The 23,285-nt window shown below is 54.0% G+C and overlaps 8 protein-coding genes across 8 annotated transcripts; 5 read left to right on the plus strand and 3 right to left on the minus strand.

Moving 5' to 3' along the window:
- BO80DRAFT_143286 (GTP-binding protein RBG1) lies at positions 1-2,160 on the plus strand. The gene is made up of 10 exons (XM_025713713.1): positions 1-343; positions 439-459; positions 522-564; positions 622-699; positions 758-794; positions 848-918; positions 974-1,311; positions 1,364-1,720; positions 1,771-1,891; positions 1,948-2,160. Exons 1-10 carry the CDS (start codon positions 323-325, stop codon positions 1,965-1,967), a joined length of 1,107 nt encoding a protein of 368 aa, XP_025573367.1. The 5' UTR covers positions 1-322; the 3' UTR covers positions 1,968-2,160.
- Positions 2,161-8,205: 6,045 nt separating this feature from the next.
- Positions 8,206-8,807, minus strand: BO80DRAFT_143529 (uncharacterized protein). Its single transcript, XM_025713715.1, has one exon. The coding sequence runs from the start codon at positions 8,771-8,773 to the stop codon at positions 8,435-8,437; it is 339 nt and encodes a 112-aa protein (XP_025573368.1). The 5' UTR covers positions 8,774-8,807; the 3' UTR covers positions 8,206-8,434.
- Positions 8,808-9,916: 1,109 nt separating this feature from the next.
- Positions 9,917-12,098, plus strand: BO80DRAFT_143604 (uncharacterized protein). The gene is made up of 3 exons (XM_025713719.1): positions 9,917-10,665; positions 10,728-10,749; positions 10,822-12,098. Exons 1-3 carry the CDS (start codon positions 10,152-10,154, stop codon positions 11,981-11,983), a joined length of 1,698 nt encoding a protein of 565 aa, XP_025573369.1. The 5' UTR covers positions 9,917-10,151; the 3' UTR covers positions 11,984-12,098.
- BO80DRAFT_143534 (uncharacterized protein) lies at positions 12,099-13,280 on the plus strand. Its single transcript, XM_025713716.1, has one exon. It carries the CDS (start codon positions 12,214-12,216, stop codon positions 12,964-12,966), a length of 753 nt encoding a protein of 250 aa, XP_025573370.1. The 5' UTR covers positions 12,099-12,213; the 3' UTR covers positions 12,967-13,280.
- Positions 13,281-13,326: 46 nt separating this feature from the next.
- On the minus strand, positions 13,327-17,273 carry BO80DRAFT_426854 (uncharacterized protein). The gene is made up of 3 exons (XM_025719873.1): positions 16,622-17,273; positions 15,728-16,535; positions 13,327-14,113 (listed from the first exon to the last, which is right to left on the minus strand). The coding sequence occupies exons 1-3, from the start codon at positions 17,139-17,141 to the stop codon at positions 13,438-13,440; spliced, it is 2,004 nt and encodes a 667-aa protein (XP_025573371.1). The 5' UTR covers positions 17,142-17,273; the 3' UTR covers positions 13,327-13,437.
- A 46-nt stretch (positions 17,274-17,319) lies between these two features.
- BO80DRAFT_143541 (uridine-cytidine N-ribohydrolase) lies at positions 17,320-18,974 on the plus strand. The gene is made up of 5 exons (XM_025713717.1): positions 17,320-17,549; positions 17,621-17,628; positions 17,704-17,908; positions 17,965-18,281; positions 18,360-18,974. Exons 1-5 carry the CDS (start codon positions 17,498-17,500, stop codon positions 18,900-18,902), a joined length of 1,125 nt encoding a protein of 374 aa, XP_025573372.1. The 5' UTR covers positions 17,320-17,497; the 3' UTR covers positions 18,903-18,974.
- Position 18,975: 1 nt separating this feature from the next.
- BO80DRAFT_143579 (enolase C-terminal domain-like protein) lies at positions 18,976-20,401 on the minus strand. The gene is made up of 2 exons (XM_025713718.1): positions 20,134-20,401; positions 18,976-20,075 (listed from the first exon to the last, which is right to left on the minus strand). Exons 1-2 carry the CDS (start codon positions 20,307-20,309, stop codon positions 19,100-19,102), a joined length of 1,152 nt encoding a protein of 383 aa, XP_025573373.1. The 5' UTR covers positions 20,310-20,401; the 3' UTR covers positions 18,976-19,099.
- Positions 20,402-21,015: 614 nt separating this feature from the next.
- Positions 21,016-23,261, plus strand: BO80DRAFT_411219 (GID4/VID24 family protein). Its single transcript, XM_025717957.1, has 3 exons — positions 21,016-21,176; positions 21,376-22,930; positions 22,977-23,261. Exons 1-3 carry the CDS (start codon positions 21,153-21,155, stop codon positions 23,165-23,167), a joined length of 1,770 nt encoding a protein of 589 aa, XP_025573374.1. The 5' UTR covers positions 21,016-21,152; the 3' UTR covers positions 23,168-23,261.
- Positions 23,262-23,285: the final 24 nt, after the last annotated feature.

Below are 23,285 nucleotides of genomic sequence, written 5' to 3' on the forward strand. Positions count from 1 at the left end.
GAACAACTGCTGGATGGTCACGGAGAAGAACTCGCCACCGGCGATAACCGTGGTTGCCTTATGGCCTGAGGCCGCCTCCCCGCCATGTGACGAACCAAACGGACAAATGAAGTGGCGGCCACAATTTCAAAGATTGTATCTCCACCACCATTGCGACTGACGTACCGATTGTTCGTTCTGGTTCTCACCACAACACTGCTGGAAAGGGTTTCGATCGCTAGGGGCGGAAATCCTGCAGAATTGCTTCTCCCGTTTTATTCCTTTTTGTTTTTATAGATTTTGTACCTTGTGCGAGGGGTGAACCTCCATATATACCGCCAAAATGTCGACAACCGTGGAGAAGGTTGGATGGCCCGTCACTGTTTCCTGGTTTTTGTTCATATTGAAAGTCACAATAGCAGACAGATATGCTGACTGTTTCTGTGTGTACAAATGTAGATCAAGCAAGTCGAGGACGAGGTTCGCGCCGACTACCCGTTAAATTTCATGCGCCAGAATTCGTATACTGATCGGTTATTCAGATGGCTCGGACTCAGAAGAACAAGGCGACGGCCTATCACTTGGGTATGGAATGAAGAAAATGTTGGGTCGGTTCGAGGGCGAGGCTGACGGAATGTGCAGGACAGTTGAAGGCTAAGCTTGCTAAGCTAAAGCGAGAGCTTTTGACTCCGTCTGGCGGTGGTGGTGGCGGCGGTGGTGGTAAGTGAATACTGGATGTGTTGAATGATTGTGTCAGTCATTGACATTGTGGAATCAGCTGGTTTCGATGTCGCCCGTACCGGTGTTGCTAGTGTGTATGTCGCAAAATGCTTTGGAGGAATCTGGAACTTATACTGACCTGGGACAGTGGTTTCATTGGTTTCCCCTCTGTCGGAAAGAGTACCTTGATGAGCAGATTGACGGGCCAGCATTCCGAAGGTTTGTCGTGAATACTCGCAGTCGACGAGAGTAGTGCTAATGGTGCTCTATACAGCTGCTGCTTACGAGTTCACAACTTTGACGACGGTCCCTGGTCAAGTGATGTACAACGGTGCTAAGATTCAGATTCTCGATCTCCCCGGTATTATTCAGGGAGCCAAGGATGGTAAGGGTCGTGGTCGACAGGTCATTGCTGTGGCCAAGACCTGCCATCTCATCTTCATCGTCCTCGATGTCAACAAGCCGCTAGTCGACAAGAAGGTCATTGAGAACGAACTGGAGGGCTTCGGTATTAGAATCAACAAGCAGCCTCCTAACATTACCTTCAAGAAGAAGGATAAGGGTGGTATTGCCATCACAAGCACCGTCCCCTTGACGCATATTGATCACGACGTGAGTCTGTGTCCTGGTATGTTAGTGTACCTTCGCTGACCCGCATTGGCAGGAAATCAAAGCCGTCATGAGCGAGTACAAGATCTCTTCGGCCGATATCTCGATCCGGTGCGACGCGACCATTGATGATCTGATCGATGTCCTTGAAGCCAAGAGTCGCGCTTATATCCCCGTCGTCTATGCCCTCAACAAGATCGATGCCATTACGATTGAGGAGTTGGACTTGCTGTACCGGATTCCCAACGCCTGCCCGATCAGTTCCGAGCACGGGTGGAACATCGACGAACTGTTGGAGATGATGTGGGATAAGCTCAACCTTCGTCGCATCTACACCAAGCCTAAAGGAAAGGCCCCCGATTACACGGCCCCCGTTGTGCTGAGATCGCACGCTTGCACGGTCGAGGATTTCGTAAGGCCCCCCTAACCTCGGCTAGACGGGATCTGCTGACGCGCAATCAGTGTAATGCTATCCACCGGACGATCAAGGACCAGTTCAAGCACGCTATTGTCTACGGCCGCTCCGTGAAGCACCAGCCTCAGCGTGTCGGTCTGTCACACGAGCTGGCGGACGAAGATATCGGTTCGTCCTTCTTTCCGCGTCATCATTAGGATCTTCAAGCTAACACGGAACTGCAGTGTCGATTGTGAAGCGGTAAATAAGTTTACTGGAGCGCAATCCTTGAAGGATCCGCTTATGACCGGGGCGAGCTATGGCGAATCGTACTCGAGAGGATAAATCGGTAGTGTTAGGGGCTGCTCCGCCAAGTATCAAGTCCAGGAGGCCCGGCCCTTGTGACAGATTTTCCGTGAGATGCCATAAGGATTGTGATTGGGGGAGACGATGTGCGCACGGGCAGCAAGCTGGCAAACGCCGCTCTGGATTAGCACGATCACTCGTCTGGGAGAAGCCTAGACCATGAGTCAGGATGGATTGCTCTCTCCTACTCGATCTAGGATGCGCAATCCTCTTTTAGGAAGGCGAGAAAGAAGCGCTTTAGAGGCAGGAGTTCGAGGCTGGAAGGCTGGAATAGGGTTTCTTGGATCAGCAGTACTTAGACCTGCCGTTTTGATATTTCTTTTGTTTTGGTTTCATCTTTGGAGCATTCATTCGACCATGGCGGTCGATTCCGGGGGTCCCGATCCGAGAAGATCGGTGTTCTAGATCGCGGGCCAGGCTATCCAAGTCAGTAGACATACATACATGCACACATCCATAGCTAGTGCGGAGGATTCGCTTACTTTCTTTCTTAGATGATTGACCGCTTCTGACATCTGGCCCTGAGACCTGTTCTACATTGGGGTCGACGTCGGCCATCGCTTGGGCCAGCCGGACCAAGACAGAGCTAGCAAGCAGCCTGCTGGCGCACGTCCACTTTCCACCTGGTCAATGGTGTCATCTGTGGGGAACGCGCAGGCGCTATGAGAGCAGCTCAGGTTGCCATTCCCGGATCAGTCCATCGATCGATACGCCCAGTTACGTAGGTGCTCTACGCACTGGACCCGAACCGATGCTCGAACCGGTGCGGTGGACGGTGGCTGTTGGCCCCCAAGTCCGACGGACTGAACACATTTAAGCCTCGTTCTGCTGAGATCGGACTCGATCTTATGCGAGGCAAAGCCATGCGCACTCCAGAGTTAGTAGTTACCTTAGTCCAAATGGCGTACGCGGTCTACCCAGAATTGAGGCATCGGACCTACCGTTCGCGACCAATTTGGGCCAGGCCCAATCAAGGATGGGGACGGTGTTTTTTGATCCTATGCTCCATACTATACGAACGAGGGAGTCGCCCCATCAACGCCTCCGGGTAATAAATAGATCGGTGCCGCCATCCTACTGGCTGGTCGCCTTGGGTCATAGGGAATGCTAAAGAATGCTAATCCCGAACGCCAGGTCCATTCGAGGCACGCCTCCTCGAAGGCCCGACAGGAAAGGAAGTAGTAAGTAGTACCTGACCTTCTGCAGCTAATTCTGCGCCTGCAGGTGCGGACAGGGTCCGGGGTACTTGCGAACAACCTAGAGAGGTGGCAGCAGGCCGGTCAAGGGCATCATCAAGGCATCGTCTGGGCAATTTGCGGTCTGTTCGTTCGGATCCCCTCGTCTCGTTGGTCATTTTCCAACCTCGCGGCCTCTCATTTGCTCGCGATTTCGCATCTGATACTGCTAGGGTGGGTTACGGGTATTTACGGTAAGATTGCCGGGGAGGGGTTATTCGGCCCTAGTCAGGCATGGCGGCGTAATCGTCTGCTCCTTTCTCGGGCAGACGGCCAGGTACCTCATTGGAACAGCCCAGGGGAAAGCTACTTCCTCTTTCCCTCTGACGGGCTCCCGCGTAATTCTAAACCGACCCTGGGTTTATTTCGGCAGTTCCTACTTTACTACTAGTACGAAGTACTGACTGCTCTTTCTCTATACAGGGGACTTGTTCGTGTTCGGATGGGGATGGCAGATGGGGTTCTTCATTCTTTCCGGTGATAAGCCTCCCTCTCAATCTATTTTCTTCATCCCTCCTTTGAATCTGAATTTCCCCCAATTTATCTCACTGTTTTAATTGCTCGTCGTCCTCTCTTTCCCCATTCCTCCCATCAGTGGCCTGATAAAATCATTCTCCCCCCCCTTTGGACCAATGGCCGACGCCCGGCCGTAGATATTGATAACTGAATGCACCCGTGATAATGCAGGATAGAGGGTTTTCTCGGAGTATAGAGTACCCTGTGCATGGCCACGGACAGTGTCATAAGAAGCGGTCTGCGCGGGTGAGCGGGATGGAAGGAAGCAGCTGTCATGACACTGGCAGCCATTACTAATCATCCCAGGGGCAGGAAGCAACACTTGCGTTCCTCTGCATATGATGGACGACTCACCGTTGCTGACCAGATGTAGCTGCATTTAACTCCTGGTTAGTGCGAGAGATGCACGACTGCTTCTAGGTATCTTACTGCGGGGGGGACTACTCCATAGATACTACACACTAAACAAGATACGCCTTACAGCAGTTGGCCCCGATGGAACTGGAAGGAGGGGCAGTCCGGAAAAGTCCAAGAAAAAGCAAAGAAAAAGGCGCAAAGGAAGAACAGGGAGGAGGAACCCGAGATGTGGACACTGTACAGGCAGGAAACCAAGCTGACAGGGAAGACCGACTGTCAGCCATGGCCCAAAAGTGGAGACGCGAGCATGGTTGCTGGTGATCATCTCAACAGATAACCTCCTGCAACGGAGCGAGTGTCGTTCTCAGCCCCGAGCATCTCCCCGGACAGATGGTGCATCCAAAATCCGATAGGGGGAAGTCGCAAATGGTATCTGTCTCGGATACATCGCCTCTGGATGCTGCGATCTGCTCGACGGCGGCACAGCCTCGATGGCCATGCCAAATAGATGTCTGAAGAAGGCCTCGCCAAGCATCATGGCTGGGGTTCCCCTGGGCCCCGTGATATCCCACTCGCCGTACTCCAGGGTGAAAAACCGATTTCTGCTCATCAGATGACTGAAGATGCACCGACGGACGTTGATTCCCACTGGAGAGTGGAGGCTGCATTGCATCTGAGGGCTTTTCCCTTTCCGCCCGTCTCACCTTATTTGCCGGTGGCCGTACTATGCGAAACCATCCTCGCACAAATGAGCTTCCTCGCTACGCCATTTGTCTTGTCGACCGTCCAGTTTCAGGCTCCTCTTCGTCCCAGGGAGGGATTTAGCCCTGGATATCGCGGTTCCCTCGATATCACCATCCGGCCGCCGGGGGTGGCTTACGCTGGTCAATCCCCATCGAACGCCCCGGTGAGGTTAAGAATTGTTTGATCAGTGATGGTGGGAATGGCGCTTGAAGCGGAGAGGTGCTTGCAAAATACAAAGGCCAAGGAACCCTCCACCTGGGACGTGGTATTTTACCGGTTTCGGTCGGGGGGAATCTGGTCAGGCAGGCAAGTGAACCCACCAATCTCCACTCCGATGGAAGTATGTATGCAGTGATGCACTGTAGGCCTCAGATCTTCTCCTCGGCCATTTTTCCACCGCTACACAGTCCACTGTCCGCTACCTAGATACACCCTACCCATTGTCCAACCTGCCCTCTCTGTGATGTCATCATCTCCGGTAGTCTTGGACATTCCTCGGACTCGGAATTGTTCCGTTCAAGGGCCCCCCTCCTCCCCAGATCCCACCATGGGCGGCTACGGTGGTAATAGGCAAGATAGAACGGTGGCACCAAGGCGCACACTGCATGTACCTGGTACATGCCACAGTGGAAGGTCGAATCCGGCAGAAGCCTCTCGCCAGCTGCAATGGCTTGTGTACCTGACAGATATCTATTATTGGCCTGGTCGACCGGTAAGGCTACCATCTCATTCGGTGTCGGCCGTCGTGTTCCCTTTCCCCCCCCCCCCCCCGGCCCGTCCCCGGCCACTCCCTCCCCTTTCCGACATACTACATACCCTGGTCCATGCGAAGCCCTGACTCTCGGCGGATCCTCACCTTCAGCCAGTAGACGTCGAGCTCTAAGCGCCCTCCCCAGCAGCTCCTCGCCTCTACATATGACCTCCATGCTTCCGGTGCGAAATTTTCTCCTACCGTTCCATTCCATCACTGCTCGCGTTCCTGAGGCGAAACGCACCTGTTGAGAACTGGACCGACCAGGTAGAGCACAATCGCCACCAGGGGAACCGGAGCAAATGAGCGCATGTGTGACCTTTCCTATATCCATACTGCTTGACATCTAGAATGAAGCGTCAGGCGGTCTCAGCCCCGAATTCCAAATATCGCATCGTTCTCATTCGCAGATCCAACCGGGCCTTCTGCTGCTGCTGCTGCTGCTGCGCGCACCAAGGAGAGTGGTAACGGCGTCCAAAGTAGGTTGTTTCATGGGAACAATGAAGTTTACTCCACGAATGCGGGTTGCCAACCCACTAGCTTTTTTCATGTTATGTTCTCATTGTCTCATTGTCTTGTTCGTTTCTGCTACTGCATCAATGGTATTGACAAATAGCGATCTCATCACGGCTGTGCAGTTAGTCCATTCGGTCCCCTCATGGCATACCTCGGTATACATCGCATGAGTAGGGCTCAACTAGCCATGAGATGTATTACATACGATAATAACCTAGCATACATGACTAGTACCTGACTCGCAACCACCGCCTCGTGGTCATCCGAACAAGCGGGGCGGGGGGACGACGGATGAATACAACCTGGAAGAATGAATCAAGAACCATCCCGGCCGCCCGACTAAGACGGCATAGGCAGACGCACTGTGAACTTACATAACGTTGGGACTTGGGGGATGCCCAGGACAGATTCCCAAGGCCGCTTAGCCCCTAGTACTATTTGGGCACTATTGAAGCCCCAGTAAGGCTGCTCTTGCATTAAGTCCTGTCGCGTTCCGAAGTCGCACGGCCAGAGCATCGAAGTACGATGCATTACGCCTGGCCATGTACGATGCATCAAGGTAAGTCCAGATGGACCTGTCGAGGCGGTGCAGCACTTGGACCTTGGACTGGAAGTAAGTTCCAAACCGACCTCAGCCCCGAGGGGGTCAGGTAGTAAGTAGTAGTAAGGCTAAATGTTGGCCATGATTCGCAGTGGGCAAAAACTTACACCGGGCCTAGGAAAACTTTTACCCTCGAATGATCAATGGCCGATCATTATCTTCACGTTCCAAGCGGGTAGTACTAGGTAAGCATGGCCCAATGCGTCCCCATTCGCATCCAGCCAATCCAACCCCTTTGTTCCTCACCCATGCACTATGGAGCGCCCGTTGTCTCTCGCCGCCAATTTTCTGTTCCTGCTCTTTGTACTCTTCCAATCCTTCCGCCATCCCTCCGACCCATTTTCCTCCTACGTCCTCCGAGATGGCTACAATCTGTTCGACGATTTGCATTGCTTACTTAGGGTGCCGGGCCGGAGTGGACCGCAGCGGGTCTGGTGGACCGTGGGGTCCTAGCTCTGGGACCTCATGCTAGTAAGTAGTCACTGCTGCTAACTCCTGGACCAGAACCATGAGTCCCGTCTGTGCACCGTCTGATAGGGTGAACCTGCTTTCCATCCCTGGTCTTTCCCCCTCCCCCCCCTTCATGTAACCTGGAAGAAAATAAATTGGAATCGATCCACGACCTCTCATTCGTCTATCGTGTCTCCTGACGGTTTTTTCTCGTGACAAAGTACGGTGCAGATCGTGCTTGCTCGTCGATGACTGGCTGGAGGCATAGACCACTATTACTGGTAGGCAGGCCCGAATCTACCATCTACATATTACTAGAACATACCTGGTAGTATTATCGATAGCGATAGGCGGGCTCATCACTATTATTCAATCACCTTACGCTAGGCACTACTTACCACGGAAGAGAGGAGCGAGCGAGTAAGACAAAAAAATTCCGCACGGGATGGGCAATTGGGCATAGCGTCCTGGACGGAAGGCCGGCGACGGATGCAGATTCTGACAGCCCCTACTATCTATCTAGTAAGAGAGGCGACTTCCCCTTGTGGCAGGCCAGTCAAACCACCACTGAGGCCTCGTCGTCTTAGCCTCCCTGAAAGATCGACCGCTCTTTGCAGTTTTCAATTCGCAGTCGTCGCCCGGCTATCTCCTGATGACCTGGACTTCCACCGCCTAGTGACCTTCCCCTCATCTCTCATGCGACCCCCCCCCTGGTCCACCTTCTTCAGTCAGATCTGACATTCTGTCAGCGCCACAGAGGCGACCGCAACTGGTCCACCCTGAAAATTGGAAATTTTACTTGTCGTCCCTGGGGAAGGTCGGGGAGGAAAACCGTTGGGATTCCGTCGCCTGGTCATTGGCAACATTCCCGTATAGTTCGAAACTGTCTCTTTGTCCGCAAAGTATGTCATGCGGGCTTTTAGGTTCAGCGGTTTATCGATCCGTTCCCCGTTCCGTCAATTGAACCGTGGTTGACCCTCGAGGTAGTTAGGAAGTCGCTCAGCCGTCCATAACTTTTGTCCGAGGTCGATCCCCTCATTTATTGATTGCTCGTCGTCCACTCACGGCGTCTGCTATCAAGATGCGGATAATGCTTCGAGAAGGTCTGTCCGACAGAACAAAAAGAAGCTAGAGCATCGAATCGCAGGGACCGCCCAGAAGCACGACAAGCCACAATGGGGAAAGACAGAAAAAAATCAAATAAAAATCAACATCAGGATAGGAATAAGAAGGAATAAAAAATGGAATGGACCGAAAAAAGAAAGACAGAAAGTGATCCATCCGCCAGATTGACCTATACCTTTCGTCCCCCAGGTCCATTGCCCGCCTTGAATTATCAACGACATGATTCCAGTGTCTAGTAGCGTCCTGCTCCACTCGGAATCGGGTACGGAGAAGGTCTCTACCCAATCCCTTCTCCGGTTCTCGACTAGCCCAGTATATCCCATGGTCCGCCAACGGCCATTGGCGTAGAAGACCGCCAGTGTAACACCAGGATGGAGGGCAAGCTCTGTGGAGGGAAAGACATCCATCATATCATCCTGTCAAGCTCAGGGAGCCTGATTGCTACCATTCCCAAGTGCGTTAGGCATCTGGAGAAGAGCGAGGATACCGTCCGTCACGGACGATACGGGATGCTGACACGACGTGGTACGAGGCCTTACCGTGTACCTCTAGCGGTATTTGGACCCGAGGCAGATCCCTGTTCGACAATCTAGATCCCTGCCAATCAGCGGCAGCTCCCCCACCCAGCAGCCCCTTGGGGTTAGCGTGCCTGCCTTTCTGCTCAACTACTTTCGACCTCGCGGCCCAATCGTCGTGCAAAACCTGCGTCCTTTTTATTTGATAATTTTATTTTATTCGTTTTTTGAATGATCTGGATGTATCGCATCGACGCTGCCGACCTCGTGTCTGGCTGTCTGTAATTCTCCTGGGCAGAGCAGATATTAATATAACCCCCTCAGATCGGTCGAGTCCGGCCCTTGTCACGAGCCAGAGCAAGTAGCAAAGTACGATCTATACTATCTATCTGTAGGGAAATAAAAGAGGGTATCAATCAGAATCCGCATCGGCCGGTGCAGAAGGAATCCTGCCAACCAGGGATGGCGCTGACCCATGTCCAACCTGGCGTACCGACCGACCGACCGATCTATACACTGGCTACCTATAGGTACATTGACACAGCTGCCATGCACCGACTGGGTCAGGACTATATCTCGTCCTCCCCGCCGGCCGGCCTGCCTACCTACCATCTTGGGCAGGTACCTACAAGTACCTTCCTCGTCGTCGTCGTCGTCGTCGTCGTCTCCTCCAATTGATCGGGATTTCCTCCATCGTTCAATTTCATTTCCACTTCCATTTCCACTTCCACTCCCACTTCCCTGATCGTCCCTGTGCCTGCGCCCCGGCCTGTCCCTTTTTTAAACTCCAGCCTTTACCCACTCGCTGCAACCTCCCCCCCCCCCTTAGCACGACCCGCTCCTCCGTGGATTCTTCGTCTTCTCTAGTTCTCTCTTGTACAAAAGAACCCACGCCTGCTGCCGGTGGCTCTGGTATGCGCCGTGTTGGGAACCTCGCCAACGTCCCGGTGTGTGAATAACTCTGGTCCGCTGGAGTTAATGCATGGTAATCATCTATCATTCAAGCTCGAACATGCATCTGCCTTCCTCGTCTTGGCCTTAAGCTGTCCGTCGCTACTGGACGTCTTCCTTCTTTGCTTTTTCCATCTGCCCATCGATTCCCTTTTCACGCACAGTTGCTCTTTATAATTGCGATAGTGCTCCGATAGACGCTTCTCGTCGGGCACTGACATCGGTGCAACCACGACCACCGCTGCCATCGTGATATCACTGCCCCTCCTAGTCTTACCTACTCTACATCCTCCCTCCACGCCTCCTTCTGGCTCCTTCAGACATGGATACTGAGAGCCATCATGCGCAAGACCATGATATCGCCCCGACGTCCTGGCTGGATATGGGCGGGTTCAGCCCCTCGGAGCAATCTCCCACCATGGACTATCAGGCCTTCGGATACAGCGTCATACCACTAGACCCTTCCACCTATGGCGTGGATTTACCACCGCCTTATGCGACGCTGCCGATAGCCATGCCTCCACCTCCAAGTTCCTGGCCGAGTATGATTTCACATCACGGGCCCTTCCCGGACCCAGTTGTGCCGCCCATGCCCATCTTGCAGGCACCACCTGTCATTGCGCCGGCCCCGATCATCCCGGCACCACCTCGCAAGTCGTCTACCAGCAAGCCTTCTACGAACAAGTCATCCACTGGCAAGTCATCCTCGGGCAAGCCGTCCACCGGCAAGCCAAATGGCAACTCAACGCCACGGAGAACCCTCACCGACGAAGACCGTCGACAAATGTGTCTCTACCATGAGGAGAATAAAACAGCCAAGCAGACAGATATTGGAGGTAAGCTTCACCCCAGATCCCATCAAACGAAGATTCATCGCACTGACAAGAAGCGTTCATAGCATTATTTGGAGTTGAAAGAAGGTAAAGTTATTCGACGTCCAAGACATCCTTCCTGGGAACTATCATCTAACTTGCATGACTTGCTGGTTGAAGTACGGTTTCGAAAGTTCTGCGTCAGAAGGACAAGTATCTCAATCCCGAAGATGGAAGCCGGTCTCCTATTAAGCGGGCCAAAGGAAGGGTTCCCGATATCGAAAAGGCCCTGTCTAACTGGGCAAGAAATTATCAAAAACAGGGCTATCCGCTAAACGACGAAATGATTAGGGAGAAAGCCCTGTTCTTTGCTAGCACTTGCGGAAGCTCGGATGGTAAGGAAAAGGTACTAAGTACCAGCTGGCTGGAAAAATTCAAACGCAAATATAACCTGATGGGCGCGAGGAACCGAAAGAGTTCCTTTAGTGTGAAGAGTGAATCGGCGAGCCCAACTTGTCTGAGCATCGATTCAGCATTGGCATCCGCTGTCCAGTCTCCTACCCTACTTTCGCCTACTTCCCCGACTGGCTTCATGTCACCACTGCCATTATCACCTGTCCAGAGCAACGAGAACATCAGGGGCGAGTTTGCTCAGAGCCTAGCTGAAATTGCAAGTGACTATCAACATATGCATACCAAGAGTTCGATTTCGCTCGACACAACCTGCTCTTTTTCTGTCGGGCTCACCAGTCCAACATCACCGTTGCTGACGGAAAGTCCTTTTACTCCCACGAGCCAATCGCTTCACTCGTCTGCGGATGGCAACTCTACCAGACCCCGCAGCCAGACTTTCCCACTCAGTTCATCAGATCCGAGTTTAATGTCTACCGATGATTCCGAGCAGTTGACAAAAGCCGCACTACGACAATCATTATCAGGCACGGCACCTGAGTCTGTTGAAGACTACCGGGATCAGAAGATCCTTCCGGCACTTGATACTTCTGGAAGTACAATTAAACGCAACCGTAGCAACCCTGACTTCAAAGCCAAGTCCATATATCCCCCGCTTTTCTCGAAATCTAACACCGTGTCCCCCGTTAGCTCCCCGGGATCGCCAACCCAGGATGAAGCCAGAAAAGCGCTAGAACTAGTGATGAGCTACTTCAAACAGCAGCCCACTGGACTTGGGGCAGACGATTTTATGACCATTGGGAAGTTGATGGAAAGGCTTGAGCTCGCCAAGGCGCAGCAGGCCACGCTTCCAGGAGGCCTCACTCGAATCGACGAACATGATGATTCACCACACTTGCACAAGAAGAGGAGCATTCACAGCCTCGGTTAAGAGCCAATCTTCTACGGCGTCACATTGATACACATAGTGCGACCATCTATGATATTCTCGTGGGAGACCTGTCATGCATACATGAGTCTGACATTGCCCAAAACATAGTGTCTTGTCCTAATCCTTTTCTTTTTGGGGTTTTTTGCTGTTCCTTTTCATTATACCACACATGGCTTCATTTTTCTATTGATGGGCGGCCTTCTGCTTTGACATTGCATCTTTCATGCCGAATGCAACAATATTCATCTATCTGCGGCTTTGCAAATACTGTTGAGGCTCTGAAAAATTTCATTGACGATACACCGCGCGAGGGCAACCTCAAATATCCGGTCTTACAGGGAAGGGAACTCAGGTGCTTGGTCCCGTTAGCAAGGACATGTGGTGTTGATTGGAGTGTTTCCTTGAAAATGACTGGGGTTTTGGGATGTTTCATTATTTGCCTTTTTCATAAACTGTTCTCGAACGAGCAGATCCAGAACATACCCGCTCGCGCGGATTCTCTGCATATTTTTTTCTTGTCTGCCATGATTTATTCCCTGTCCCTTGAGACTACTGAATTTTCCTTGTGCATTGACCCCATGTTCATTGTTAGGGCTTCGAGCCGGGGTCCAGTCACTGGCAAACAACATGAAGGACCCGTGATCATACGGTTTCTAGCCTGTTACATTTTTCCTTTTTTTCCCTGCCCTTGCTTTAGTTTATCTTTCCTCACCGCATTCTGCGCCGTTTCCCACCACTTAATATCCCCCCCGGTCCTTTATGCGCTGTCCCTGGGCAGGCGAGCAGCGAGCGACCCTGATTCGACAGATAAGGTACCCATGGACCCTGTCAGTGTCCAGTGTCGTTCACAACCGGGATCCCGCTGGCACGCCTGCTTCGGGACCCCATCGCCATTCGTTAACCGTTCTGCAGGTTTGCCTCGTTTCCTCTCTTTTGACGTCGCCCCAGGTAGGCTGGCAGTTTGGTACCGCCTAGGTACTTGAACGACCCGGCCTTCCTGTACTTAATATGCTTGTAACTATTACGTATCATGCTGTCTACTTGCTTGGTGAATCCTGGATCTTCCCGACTCCTATGTCGGCTTGATGCCTATTGGCTCGTGGTGTATTATCTGATGTCTGGCTTTTTGTCATTGGTGGGGACGGGCAGAGCGAAGACTCTGGGGAATGCAGGCGTGTTCGACTTTGGGAAATGCTTACTTCGACTTTTGGTCTGAGTTTTTGGTGTCGCCACGCCTCATGAGCAGAAGCCACCGGGCAGTGGTCCGTGGAGACGGTTAGTGCTCGGTTACGGGCGTGGCTTGACTTTGACTTCCTTATGGAAGGCGCACCTGGGAAACGAGATGAAATCTATGCGATATTGGTATCATTAACATTACTATCCTAGGTGGGAATATCTCGATGTAGCGCATTGCACCGTACACCATACGCCGTCTATGAGCCCGCATGGCAGAGTCACTTCGCGGCCAGGGGTACCCCCCTGTCCTCCATTAGCTCCGCGATACTGCGCTCAGACAATTCCGGAAGGAGCTTCGCGAGGATGGCTTCTATGATGGAATATATTAAATGCTTGTTGCAATAGTCGTCCGCAAAGAGGTCGAGAACCTCCTCGATGGCAGCGAGTAGGAGCGACTCTTCTAGGCCGCCATCTGCGGGGGGGACAGTCGATGGTGCTCGGGAAGAGTCCTGCCATGGCGATTCAGATTCGCTGGAGCTGTCCAATCGCTCTGGGCGTTGCTCGATAGGAGCAGCCGGGACACCAAAAAAACGGCGGGCGATTGGGCGAGGAACCCGGGACAGAATGCTGGCCGCACAGCGTCGCTTGATAGAAGCGACGTCGGGTGTGGAAGGCCGCGGGTCCGGCGATAAGGGCGCTGTCGCCGACAGACCAGGCGAGAAGACGCTACTGCAAGCGTCACTTGCGCCAGCGGTGTCGCTAACAGGGCCTTTGGCTATAGGCGGCGTTGGAGGTTGCACGGACAGATGCGGCGCCGAAGCCGCGGTGCGACCATCTGCCGCCGTGGACGCTGGACGGGCGTTCGAAGGGAAAAGCGCCGCCCGGGTCGCAAGAAGCAGGTTTGGCAAAAGAGCGAGGGTAAGAACATGGTCCTGGATGGTCTCGTGAAGGAACCTAGTGGAGAAAACGTAAGAAAAATGAAAAATAAAAACGGATTATTAGGTTCAAGGTAAGGCAGTCATCTCGAAGGGGAAACAGAAGGAGTCGGCAGTCAAATCACACGGGCGAGGTCCGCGATAGCTCCGAGGCAACAGATGACAGCATTCCAGACTGTGGAGAAGCGGTTTATCCCGTCCAAAGGATAATGACAGTCACCGTCAGATAGAGTGAGCAAGTGAAGGCGTACTAGCAGAGGGATCTGCTTGGCCAGGCAGTCCAGGGGCTTGGGCCAACCATTGCCCGTGGTGAAGATGACGACAGGGGGGACAAAAGCTCAAAATTCGTTCATCTATCCTGCGCAGGACCAAGAGAAAGATGACGACTCAGGCGTTGTTCGGGGGAAGCCCATCCTGGGCTACTCCGGTAGCGTGTCTGAACGCACCATAGGACCCCCGGCGAGCCATGACCGGGTTCCAAACTTTGAAAAATTCAGGGCGAGTCTGATCCCTGATTGGGTCGAAAATGGCGAACAGAAGGAGCATTCGCCCTATCCATGCAAATCCCCCAAGTCGTAAAACCGTTCGCTCAACCAATGGGTGCATGATCGTCACGATTCATTTTGGAGACCCATTAGCGTTGGTCTGTGGGCCAGGACCTCGACTACGCCCATGGCCAGGGACAGGCATAGGCAATCGCCCCCTCCATTAGACTTCGAGGGAGGTGTCGACCAGGTGGTAGTGCGACCGTTGCTTTTTTTTTTTTTTTTTTTTTTTTTCCTCTGATTCTTTGTTCGATCGATGCGACAAGCATTGTTTGACTGCCCATCGGGCCAGGTTGTGCACGGCAAAGCTGGAGTTGGACGGGACGGAAGGGCCGGGCCAGCCCACGGCCCAATGTGACCCATTGCCAGTTGCGCAGGCCAGATCGAAAAAGAATCGTCCCCCCAGTTCGGTATGTCCGATACCACGGCGGTTGAAGGATGGCATGACCAAGACATGTCAAAGCTCCGGCCCAGCCAGCCAAAAAAGCACTCGCGCCGCCACGGGGGGACCGGGGGGAGGTTAATCAGTTAATCAACGGAAATTGATGGAGCGAGGCCGCACTGGCCGTGCGAGGCCCGTCTTGCAGAAGCCAGAAGCGGAAGCAGAATGGCGCAGGGTAACGTCTCGTACGGTCCCGGTATCATAACTGTACGCGCCCGTCACGCCCCGTCATGACCAGACGGCCAGGGGCTGGGCCAATCAGAGGCGGCAGCCGGGCTGGGACTCAGTCCCCAGGCAGGGCGGGGCTGCCCTCCACCACCAGATCAAGTGATCGTTGCAGCATGCGCGCAATGCGCATCCCACCTGCATGCTCCTGCTCCTGCTCCTGCTGCCCGCCAGTCCGTCTTCCTTCCCAACTCCCGGCCATAGGACCAAACCACACTCTGGCCTGCGCCAGCGTAGATCATGTTCGGAGATCCAACCGTACCGCTTCTCCACAGCTGGAAGACCACATGCCCTTTAGGGTCGCGCCGTCTCGCTCTTCGAAACAGCGATCCAACTCCAACGGCCATTCATGGCCTGTGGAAGTGACTGATGATGGAGGGGGGGGGGGGTTTCGGGAACTCAAAATGGAGGTGCGACTCACCTATCAAGAACACTATCGGTCGCTCCCAATCTACCTGGACCGGCCAGGATCAGATACTGGATCAGTGCGAGCATTCCCCCCAACCATGGCATCCGCCGAGGTACATCCATCAGTTGCGACACCATGCCATACAATCGGTAGTTGAGCACAGGGCGCTTCCCAGGGGTGGTGCACAAGGAGGGGGTGTCGTCTGCATCGCTGGTTGGAGTACAAGATGCCAGGGACGAGGTAACCGGAGGTGTAGATGCAACGCGAAACAGGCCGGTCACGATGAAACGTAAAGTCACGTAGATCATGTAGACATATTGTAGCATCTGCCAAACCCAGTCGGGAATTCGCACTTGGACCTGGGACGACGGATGGCCCTTTAGCTCTTCTTTCGCGAGGAGACCATACTTGTGCAGTCGCGATCGTTGACGCTGCGTTGCTGTTGCTGTTGCAGCACTGTCCTCAGAATCCTTGCGTCCTGTCATGTCAACCACCTTCGTGATACTTTCCCACAAGAACCATCCTTCGCTGACTTTGCCGGCCACTGCATTACCAAGAACGAGATCTGCCAGGATATCGCCGAGCAGGGTCCGCAGACAGACATTCTCCAAGTCCTCTGTCGGCAGTAGTACTGAGAGTGCCCCGTGCACCAATAGCTGTCGATATGTCGATTCGTTTTCTCGTTGCTGTGCGATCGCTTGACTGTCGGATTGATCAGGAACGGGCGAAAGACCTGGGTGCGGATTCAGAGCATGGTAAAGCTCACGGAGTGAGGGAGAGATCTGAGACGATTCAGACTGCTGCTTCGCTAGTCTATATGCTATGCATGACCAAGGATCCAGTCAGCTCATGCCCCTCAGTGACCGGAAAAAGAAACGGGGTTCAATAAACGATGCAAGTACTTACACGTAATATGTGTCTCAACTAGAGCAGGAATCTCGTCGAGAAACAGCTGCGCAACATCGACTTCGCGCAACCTCTGCTCAAGGGCACGGGTACAGTGCGCAATGACCTGAAGGACCTCGCTGACGAGCACCTGATCGGACGTGATCTTTGAATACCACGTGAACACAAACTCCTTGATCACAATTGCGATAAGCGCATAGAGCTGGCGATCCACCTCGTTGGAGCTCGTCAGGGGCGGTAGCAGGTCTTCCAGAGGCTGAGGAGTAGCGACACCTCCATGATTTCCTGTCTGGGGACAGAGGACGCGTCGAATCAGAGCAACAGTTGCCTTGTCGCTCGTCGCATTGACCGGATCCTCTCGGCTAGCATTTCGGAGCGGCTGTGGGCGCGTCGAAGCTTGAGCAAAAGACTGCGAAGTTGGAGACGAGGGCAGAGCCGTTGACTTGGAGCTGGAGGTCGTTGGGCCAGCTTTGAGATGCGAAAGCGGATGGAGGCCCGGGCGGAGAGGGTCGCTGGTCATCTCATCGCAGGAATCAAGCAGGACGGGGACAATAAGAGTCGAGAGATATGAGAGCTATGTACAGAAGAGAGCTAAGAAAAGAAACCAAGGGATCGAAAGAATCTCAGGACGAGATTCCCATCAGGCAGGGGGCATCGAGCGAGCTGGGAAGCACGTCCAGCTGCGGCAACTGCGACGGACTCCGGCCCATGACGCTCCTGTCCCTTCCTCATTAGGAAAGTAGGGCTTAGGGCTGCGCGGGGCCCGTGCCCGCCGATAAGGCTTATCGGCGTCGGTTTTCTTATCTGGCAGAACTCCCCGCATCGTTTTTCGAGTCATCACCATTTTCCCCGCCATCCCCCCGGAGACTTTGAACAATGGCTTCTGCAGTGGACGCGCCAATTCCCCTGTGGCTGGACTGCGATCCAGGTAGACCTCCTCTCCCGTTCCCTCCCGGATGCCCTTTGGATCCAAGCGCGCCTTTTACTAACAGTCTCTAGGCCACGATGTGAGTGTAGCCGATGCCTCGTACGCAATTGATGTCGAAGATTAACCACTTGAGTCCTTTGGCACACTGATCTAGGATGCCTTTGCCATGCTTCTTGCGGCCCACCACCCCTCATTGAACCTTCTCGGCATTACCACCATCCACGGCAATGCCTCGTTGCAGAACACCACCATCAATGCCACCCGCGTCCTAGAGGCGATTGGCCGGCCAGAGATCCCCGTCTATCCAGGAAGCAAAAAGCCTTTCTGCAGACCCGCTCTTCATGCGCCTAACATTCACGGTATGCGTCGCTCTCTGCTCACAGCAGGACCTTCAGTAACCCTGTGTGGAATGCAGGCGACTCCGGTCTCGATGGCACTGAGCTCTTGCCCAAGGCCTCGAGAGCCCCGATCACGGACCAGAACCCCATCCTGGCCATGCGGGATGCTCTCATGGCACAGCCCAAGGGTACCGCCTGGGTTGTCGCAACCGGAACCCTGACCAACGTTGCCCTGCTCTTTGCGACTTTCCCCGAAGTCGGAGAGCACATCCAGGGCCTGACTATCATGGGTGGAGGTGTCGGTAATGGTTTCACCACTGCTCCTATGAGCCGTCTTGTGGGTGAGGAAAACCGGATTGGCAATGTGACACCCCTGGCGGAGTTCAACATTTACGTACGTAGTCACCTTTTTACTTTTTGTTACCCGTCACTATTTCAGATCCTGTGTCGATCCTGACGATGTCCACTGCAGTGTGATCCCGAGGCCTCCCAAGCCATCTTCAGCGACCCTGTGGTCGCATCCAAGACGACTCTGATCGCGCTCGACCTCACCCACCAAGTGCTTGCCACGGAGAGCGTGCGCAACCTCGTCCGGCACGGCGTGGACGATGCCTCCGTCGAGCCGACCACCCTTCGCCAAATGCTGTATGAGCTCCTTATCTTCTTTGCATCCACTTACGAGGAGGTCTTCGGTCTCGCCACCGGCCCACCCCTACACGACCCTCTGGCCGTGGCGGTGATCCTGTCGAACCTGAACCCACAGTACGCGAAGAGCCATCCCGATCAGGTCCTGAAGTTCGACGACCGGAACGGGGAGCGCTTCTCCGTCAACGTCATCACCGATGGACTCCATGGAACGGACGTGGCAGTGGTGGGCTCTCTGGGTCGCACCGTGGTGGAGGCCAACCCGAATGCGGTCTGTATTCCTCGTGGTGTGGACCTGGATGCGTTCTGGAGCATGACCAATGACTGCATCAGACGCGCCGATGAATGTAATGCCGCGCGTAAGGCGTGAGTCTTGACGCCTGACCCTTTTGGCTATGTTTTTCACTAGACCACATAATTAAATAGACTTTTGCAAGTATTTCGTTCATGAATATATAAAATCGGTAGGTAGTCAATATAAATTTGCAAGAGTTGTAAAGATCTATGATCAACATCAAGCATCCACGCTATGCTATGAAATAGATGAACATGCTCCCTGAGTCACAATTACCACTCTCGGATCCCTCCATCAGGCCCATAGAACTCCTTTGGCGGCCAGGGCTCGGAACTCGCTGCCAACTGTCTGACCAAGTCCTCGTTCACTTCAATACCCAACCCAGGAGCTGTCAGGGCATCCACGTATCCATCCTTGACTGCAAATACACTTGCATCCTTCACGTAGCTGGTAATATCATACTCGCCGGCTTCGGTATTGTAATGCATCCCCAGGCTCATTTCCTGGATGACAAAGTTCGGCGTTGCCAGATCCACCTGCATACAGGCAGCCAAGGCGATTGATCCCAGGGGACAGTGCGGAGCGATCGCAACATCGTAGGTTTCGGCCATGGAGGCGATCCGCCGTAGTTCGGAGATGCCTCCGCAGTGAGCAATATCGGGCTGGAGGATGTCGACGCTTGCATCTTCCAGGAACCGCTTCACATCCCAGCGACTATAGAGACGTTCGCCCAGGGCGATGGGACAGGAGACCTGGTCTGAGAGTTGTTTGATGGCTTCTGGATGCTCGGAGAGGAGTGGTTCTTCGAGAAATAATGGACGGTGCGGTTCGAGGGCCTTGGCGAGCTGTTTGGCCATTGGCTTGTGAAGACGGCCGTGGAAGTCGAGAGCAGCGTCTAGACCGAGAGCTTTGACGGTTTTGAGACGTTCGACAGAAGAGTCCAATGCACGAGGAGAATCAAGCCAGTTTACGTCCTCGGTGGCGTTCATTTTTATGGCTTTGAATCCCTGGGCGAGACGCGCTTTTCCGGCTGCCTCGACATCGGAGGGTCTGTCTCCGCCGATCCACGCATAGACGGACAGTTTGTTCCGGACCTTGCCTCCGAGGAGCTGGTAGATGGGGACTCCGAGTCGGCGACCCTTCAGGTCCCAGAGGGCAATATCAATGCCTGAGATGGCGGACATGAAGACGGGGCCCCCGCGATAGAACCCAAGGCGCCAGGCCATTTGCCAGATGTGCTCAATGTCACTATGACTTGATGTCAGTTACAGGACTAGTCAAGAGAGTGGTGTATGTGAATACGCACTCGGCCTCGTAGCCTTGGAACCGCTTGCAGAGAGCATTCAGGGTGCCTTCGACCGCCTCGGTATGACCTTCGAGAGTACTTTCGCCCCAGCCGCATTGGCCCTCCTCATCGACGATCTTGACGAAGAGCCATCGGGGAGGGACACGGAAGTACTCAATGGACTTGATCTTGACCATGGTGGGCGAACGTCTATGCGAAAAGTGACGAACGGATCAACAGGGGCAGGCCAGTGGTGGAATACATAGTCGTCAGATCGTGAGGAGACTCGGAGTTGCTCCGTCTGCCAGCCGAATTACCGACGAGTTGGAGCATCGCAGAGAATAGAGGGGCTTTCGATGGGGCATCTTGGCGGCTCTGGCTTCATGCAGGATCATCGTGGATGAAAAGGGATTGGCTCCAGTTTAGAGTGTCTGTTTTAAGACTTAAAGCCATAGTGGACTCGCCGCATCGTGCATTAGTCCAGATGATATAATCCCCTGGCTGGACTGTTGGATGGTATGAAGTTAGTTTGGGGGGTAGATCCGGGGTAATCCAGTAGCAATCCAGGATCAAGCGGGGAAATGGGATGGGATCGGAGGATCGAATGATGTCAAGGACCAGGTAGAGAGGAGGATGAAGCAAAGAATGAAGCAAGAGGATGAAGCAAAGGTAAAAGCAGAGGGAGAAGAAGAAAGGCCCCGAAACGGGGGAGGATTGAAGTGGGCGACGGCGCCCGATGAGGCAACGCAGGGCCATGCGGGCTGCCATTCGCTCGCTGACTTTCTGCTCTCCTCAGGCCTCGTCTTCATCTTCATCTTCATCTTCTCTTCGGCATCGTCCTCGTTGTCCCCCCCCCCCGGTCGCCTCCAACCGTCGAGTGTCCACCCCCTACGTGAATCACACTACTGTCTTGTCGTCGCCGACTCTCTTCTGGGTTACTGCCTGGTGCATGCCCTCGCTCTCGCCCCCGATCACGCTCCCTCCTCCTGGCGGACTGCCTCTCCGCCACCCAACCCGCCATCACTGCGCTCACCCAGAACATGCCCCCGGTCAACTCGCCTTCTGTACGTCTCTGTTTCCTGTTTGTCTTGATGGTTGCCGGTGCTTCGGAACGCGTGGCACGCTGCTGGGCCGACGATTTGTGCCGAGTCCGTCGGATGGATTCAAAGCATAATTGCCGGCACAGCTCGATTTCATCATCTGATGCTGGGTGGATGGATGACAACAAATAAGTTTCCGCTAAACTTTCCTTTATTATCGCAGGATCCCCCCGCTCAATCGTCGTCGTCGTCGTCTTCTGCCTCTTCTCTGCGACCGTTGACGGCGCTCTCCATCCCCGTTCCTTCTCTCCCCGCGGCGGTGTCCGATGACGCCCATGATGATAACGTGAGCTTTCTACGATCTCGTGTGCGCTCTCCACCCGACTCGTCTTCTTCGCTCAGTCGCCAGCGCCGTCGTCGACACCAGACGCTTTCCGATCTCGACCGCGAACCTATGGATTTGGAGGACCCTTCCAGCTTGCGCATCGAAATTAACCGTCGCATTCCTATCGTGCGCCGTCAACGCGACGGATTCCACCCCAACCCCAGTAACCTTCCCAACTACGAGGGCCGGATGTCGAACCCACGCTCGGTTTACGGTTGGGCTCCTGCCTCTGATGACGATGAGGAGGATGTGAGCTACGAGCCCCTGCACGACAGCAACACCATCTCCTGGTTCGGCCGATTTTCCGATCGCTATGCGGCCGCTCGCCGCCACGCGCGCCGGGATGCCGCCGGCCGAAGCCCGGCCTTACCGGATGAACCGTCCGATAGTGGCTCCCATCGCCAGAACGAACCTCCAGCATCGACCACAGAGGCGTTTCTACAGTCAGTCCGACGCCAGCCGCGGAGCTCGCGGACGCGGACGCTCCACGACTATCTCTTAGACAGGGAACGGACCCTCCAGGATTCCGATGAGAGTCGAGAACGACTCGGTCCCACATCGGCGTCGCGGGCGTATCGGTTCATGCCCGGCGCCCGCGGCGAAACGCATCGGTTTCTGACACACAGTGACCTACGGGCGCGGATCAGCGCCCATCGACAGCTACACATGGAGAACCCCCCGAACCCGCGATTGAAAGAGACGATTCGGTATCTCGACCGCCTGCGGTATTCGACGTCGTTTGAGGAAAGCCTTACCTCGGCGGCTGCTGGGGGGTTTGTCAATACCGAATTTCTTGGCGGCAACGAAGATGATTTTATACTCGACACCACGTCGATAGCGCCGCCGCCTGAGTGCTCATGGCTACGACCTGGCGTGGTCTTTTCGGGCTCGCAACGGGCCGCCAGCAGCGCCAACTCGATCTTCGCACGGGTACCCAGTCCATCGGGGTCCCAGGATCCGATGATCGTCAACGGGAGCGATAATAGCCGCATTAGTGTATATACAACGACAGGGCGACGATACCTTGCCAACAACATTTACAACCTGGGGAGTGGAAAGGATGAGAACTGGCCCGTGAAGGTCACTATACATAGCATCAATCCAGACGACATGACGCTGTCAGGGACCATGGAGGCATATAATATTCCGGACAAGACCACCCCGGCTCATGACGCGCATATCGTCACATATCTGGAGGGAGAAATTATCGATTTCAACACGCACACACTGGAGACGAAGAACTTCAAGGCGGATGCCGAGATCGACAGTACATATTGGCGGGAGTTACAGCCGTTCAAGGACCTGACGGACGAGGAAATGACGCGAAATCTTGTGAGTCGGAAATGGGTGACGGAGCAGTTATCGCGGCGGTGGATCTTGATGCGATGGAAGGGTGAGTTGCTACCGACGGCGCTATGACGGTCTGCTAACCGTATTAGAACGGTGTTTCATCACACCGACTGATTCGCGCCAAGGACTGACGATCTCGGGGTTCTACTATATATCGTTGAACCGGCAGAGTGGACATATTGAAGGGTTATATTACGATCCGGGGAGCTCGCCCTACCAGCAGCTGTCATTGAAGCCGGAGACGAGGAAAATGGTGCGACCGTCATATGGGTTCCGCTAGGGTCATGTACTATTCTGGCTGGCGTTCGGGTTTGCATAGCGGGTGTTCATACCAGATATAGCAAATTGCAGCTATCAATAGTTACCACTTACCGACCACGATCAACCTACACATCATC

This window comes from Aspergillus ibericus (genome assembly GCF_003184845.1).
Source record: "Aspergillus ibericus CBS 121593 unplaced genomic scaffold BO80scaffold_31, whole genome shotgun sequence".
Classification (NCBI taxonomy): Eukaryota; Fungi; Ascomycota; class Eurotiomycetes; order Eurotiales; family Aspergillaceae; genus Aspergillus; species Aspergillus ibericus.

Excerpts from the sequence above, each read along its gene's own strand:
- BO80DRAFT_143286 (XM_025713713.1), top strand. The coding sequence starts at position 323 with ATGTCGACAACCGTGGAGAAG. Across the intron at positions 795-847 it reads CGTACCGGTGTTGCTAGTGT|TGGTTTCATTGGTTTCCCCT; the intron begins GTATGTCGCAAA and ends GACCTGGGACAG. Across the intron at positions 919-973 it reads GACGGGCCAGCATTCCGAAG|CTGCTGCTTACGAGTTCACA; the intron begins GTTTGTCGTGAA and ends TGCTCTATACAG.
- BO80DRAFT_143529 (XM_025713715.1), bottom strand. The coding sequence starts at position 8,773 with ATGATGGATGTCTTTCCCTCCACAGAGCTTGCCCTCCATCCTGGTGTT.
- BO80DRAFT_143604 (XM_025713719.1), top strand. The coding sequence starts at position 10,152 with ATGGATACTGAGAGCCATCATGCGCAAGACCATGATATCGCCCCGACG. Across the intron at positions 10,666-10,727 it reads CAAGCAGACAGATATTGGAG|CATTATTTGGAGTTGAAAGA; the intron begins GTAAGCTTCACC and ends AAGCGTTCATAG. Across the intron at positions 10,750-10,821 it reads TTATTTGGAGTTGAAAGAAG|TACGGTTTCGAAAGTTCTGC; the intron begins GTAAAGTTATTC and ends TGCTGGTTGAAG.
- BO80DRAFT_143534 (XM_025713716.1), top strand. The coding sequence starts at position 12,214 with ATGCAACAATATTCATCTATCTGCGGCTTTGCAAATACTGTTGAGGCT.
- BO80DRAFT_426854 (XM_025719873.1), bottom strand. The coding sequence starts at position 17,141 with ATGACCAGCGACCCTCTCCGCCCGGGCCTCCATCCGCTTTCGCATCTC. Across the intron at positions 16,536-16,621 it reads AGTTGAGACACATATTACGT|CATATAGACTAGCGAAGCAG; the intron begins GTAAGTACTTGC and ends GGTCATGCATAG. Across the intron at positions 14,114-15,727 it reads ACCGATAGTGTTCTTGATAG|GTTCCTTCACGAGACCATCC; the intron begins GTGAGTCGCACC and ends TTTCTCCACTAG.
- BO80DRAFT_143541 (XM_025713717.1), top strand. The coding sequence starts at position 17,498 with ATGGCTTCTGCAGTGGACGCGCCAATTCCCCTGTGGCTGGACTGCGAT. Across the intron at positions 17,909-17,964 it reads TCATGCGCCTAACATTCACG|GCGACTCCGGTCTCGATGGC; the intron begins GTATGCGTCGCT and ends TGTGGAATGCAG. Across the intron at positions 18,282-18,359 it reads TGGCGGAGTTCAACATTTAC|TGTGATCCCGAGGCCTCCCA; the intron begins GTACGTAGTCAC and ends TGTCCACTGCAG.
- BO80DRAFT_143579 (XM_025713718.1), bottom strand. The coding sequence starts at position 20,309 with ATGGTCAAGATCAAGTCCATTGAGTACTTCCGTGTCCCTCCCCGATGG. Across the intron at positions 20,076-20,133 it reads TTCCAAGGCTACGAGGCCGA|TGACATTGAGCACATCTGGC; the intron begins GTGCGTATTCAC and ends ATCAAGTCATAG.
- BO80DRAFT_411219 (XM_025717957.1), top strand. The coding sequence starts at position 21,153 with ATGCCCCCGGTCAACTCGCCTTCT. Across the intron at positions 21,177-21,375 it reads CCCCGGTCAACTCGCCTTCT|GATCCCCCCGCTCAATCGTC; the intron begins GTACGTCTCTGT and ends TTATTATCGCAG. Across the intron at positions 22,931-22,976 it reads GATCTTGATGCGATGGAAGG|AACGGTGTTTCATCACACCG; the intron begins GTGAGTTGCTAC and ends TAACCGTATTAG.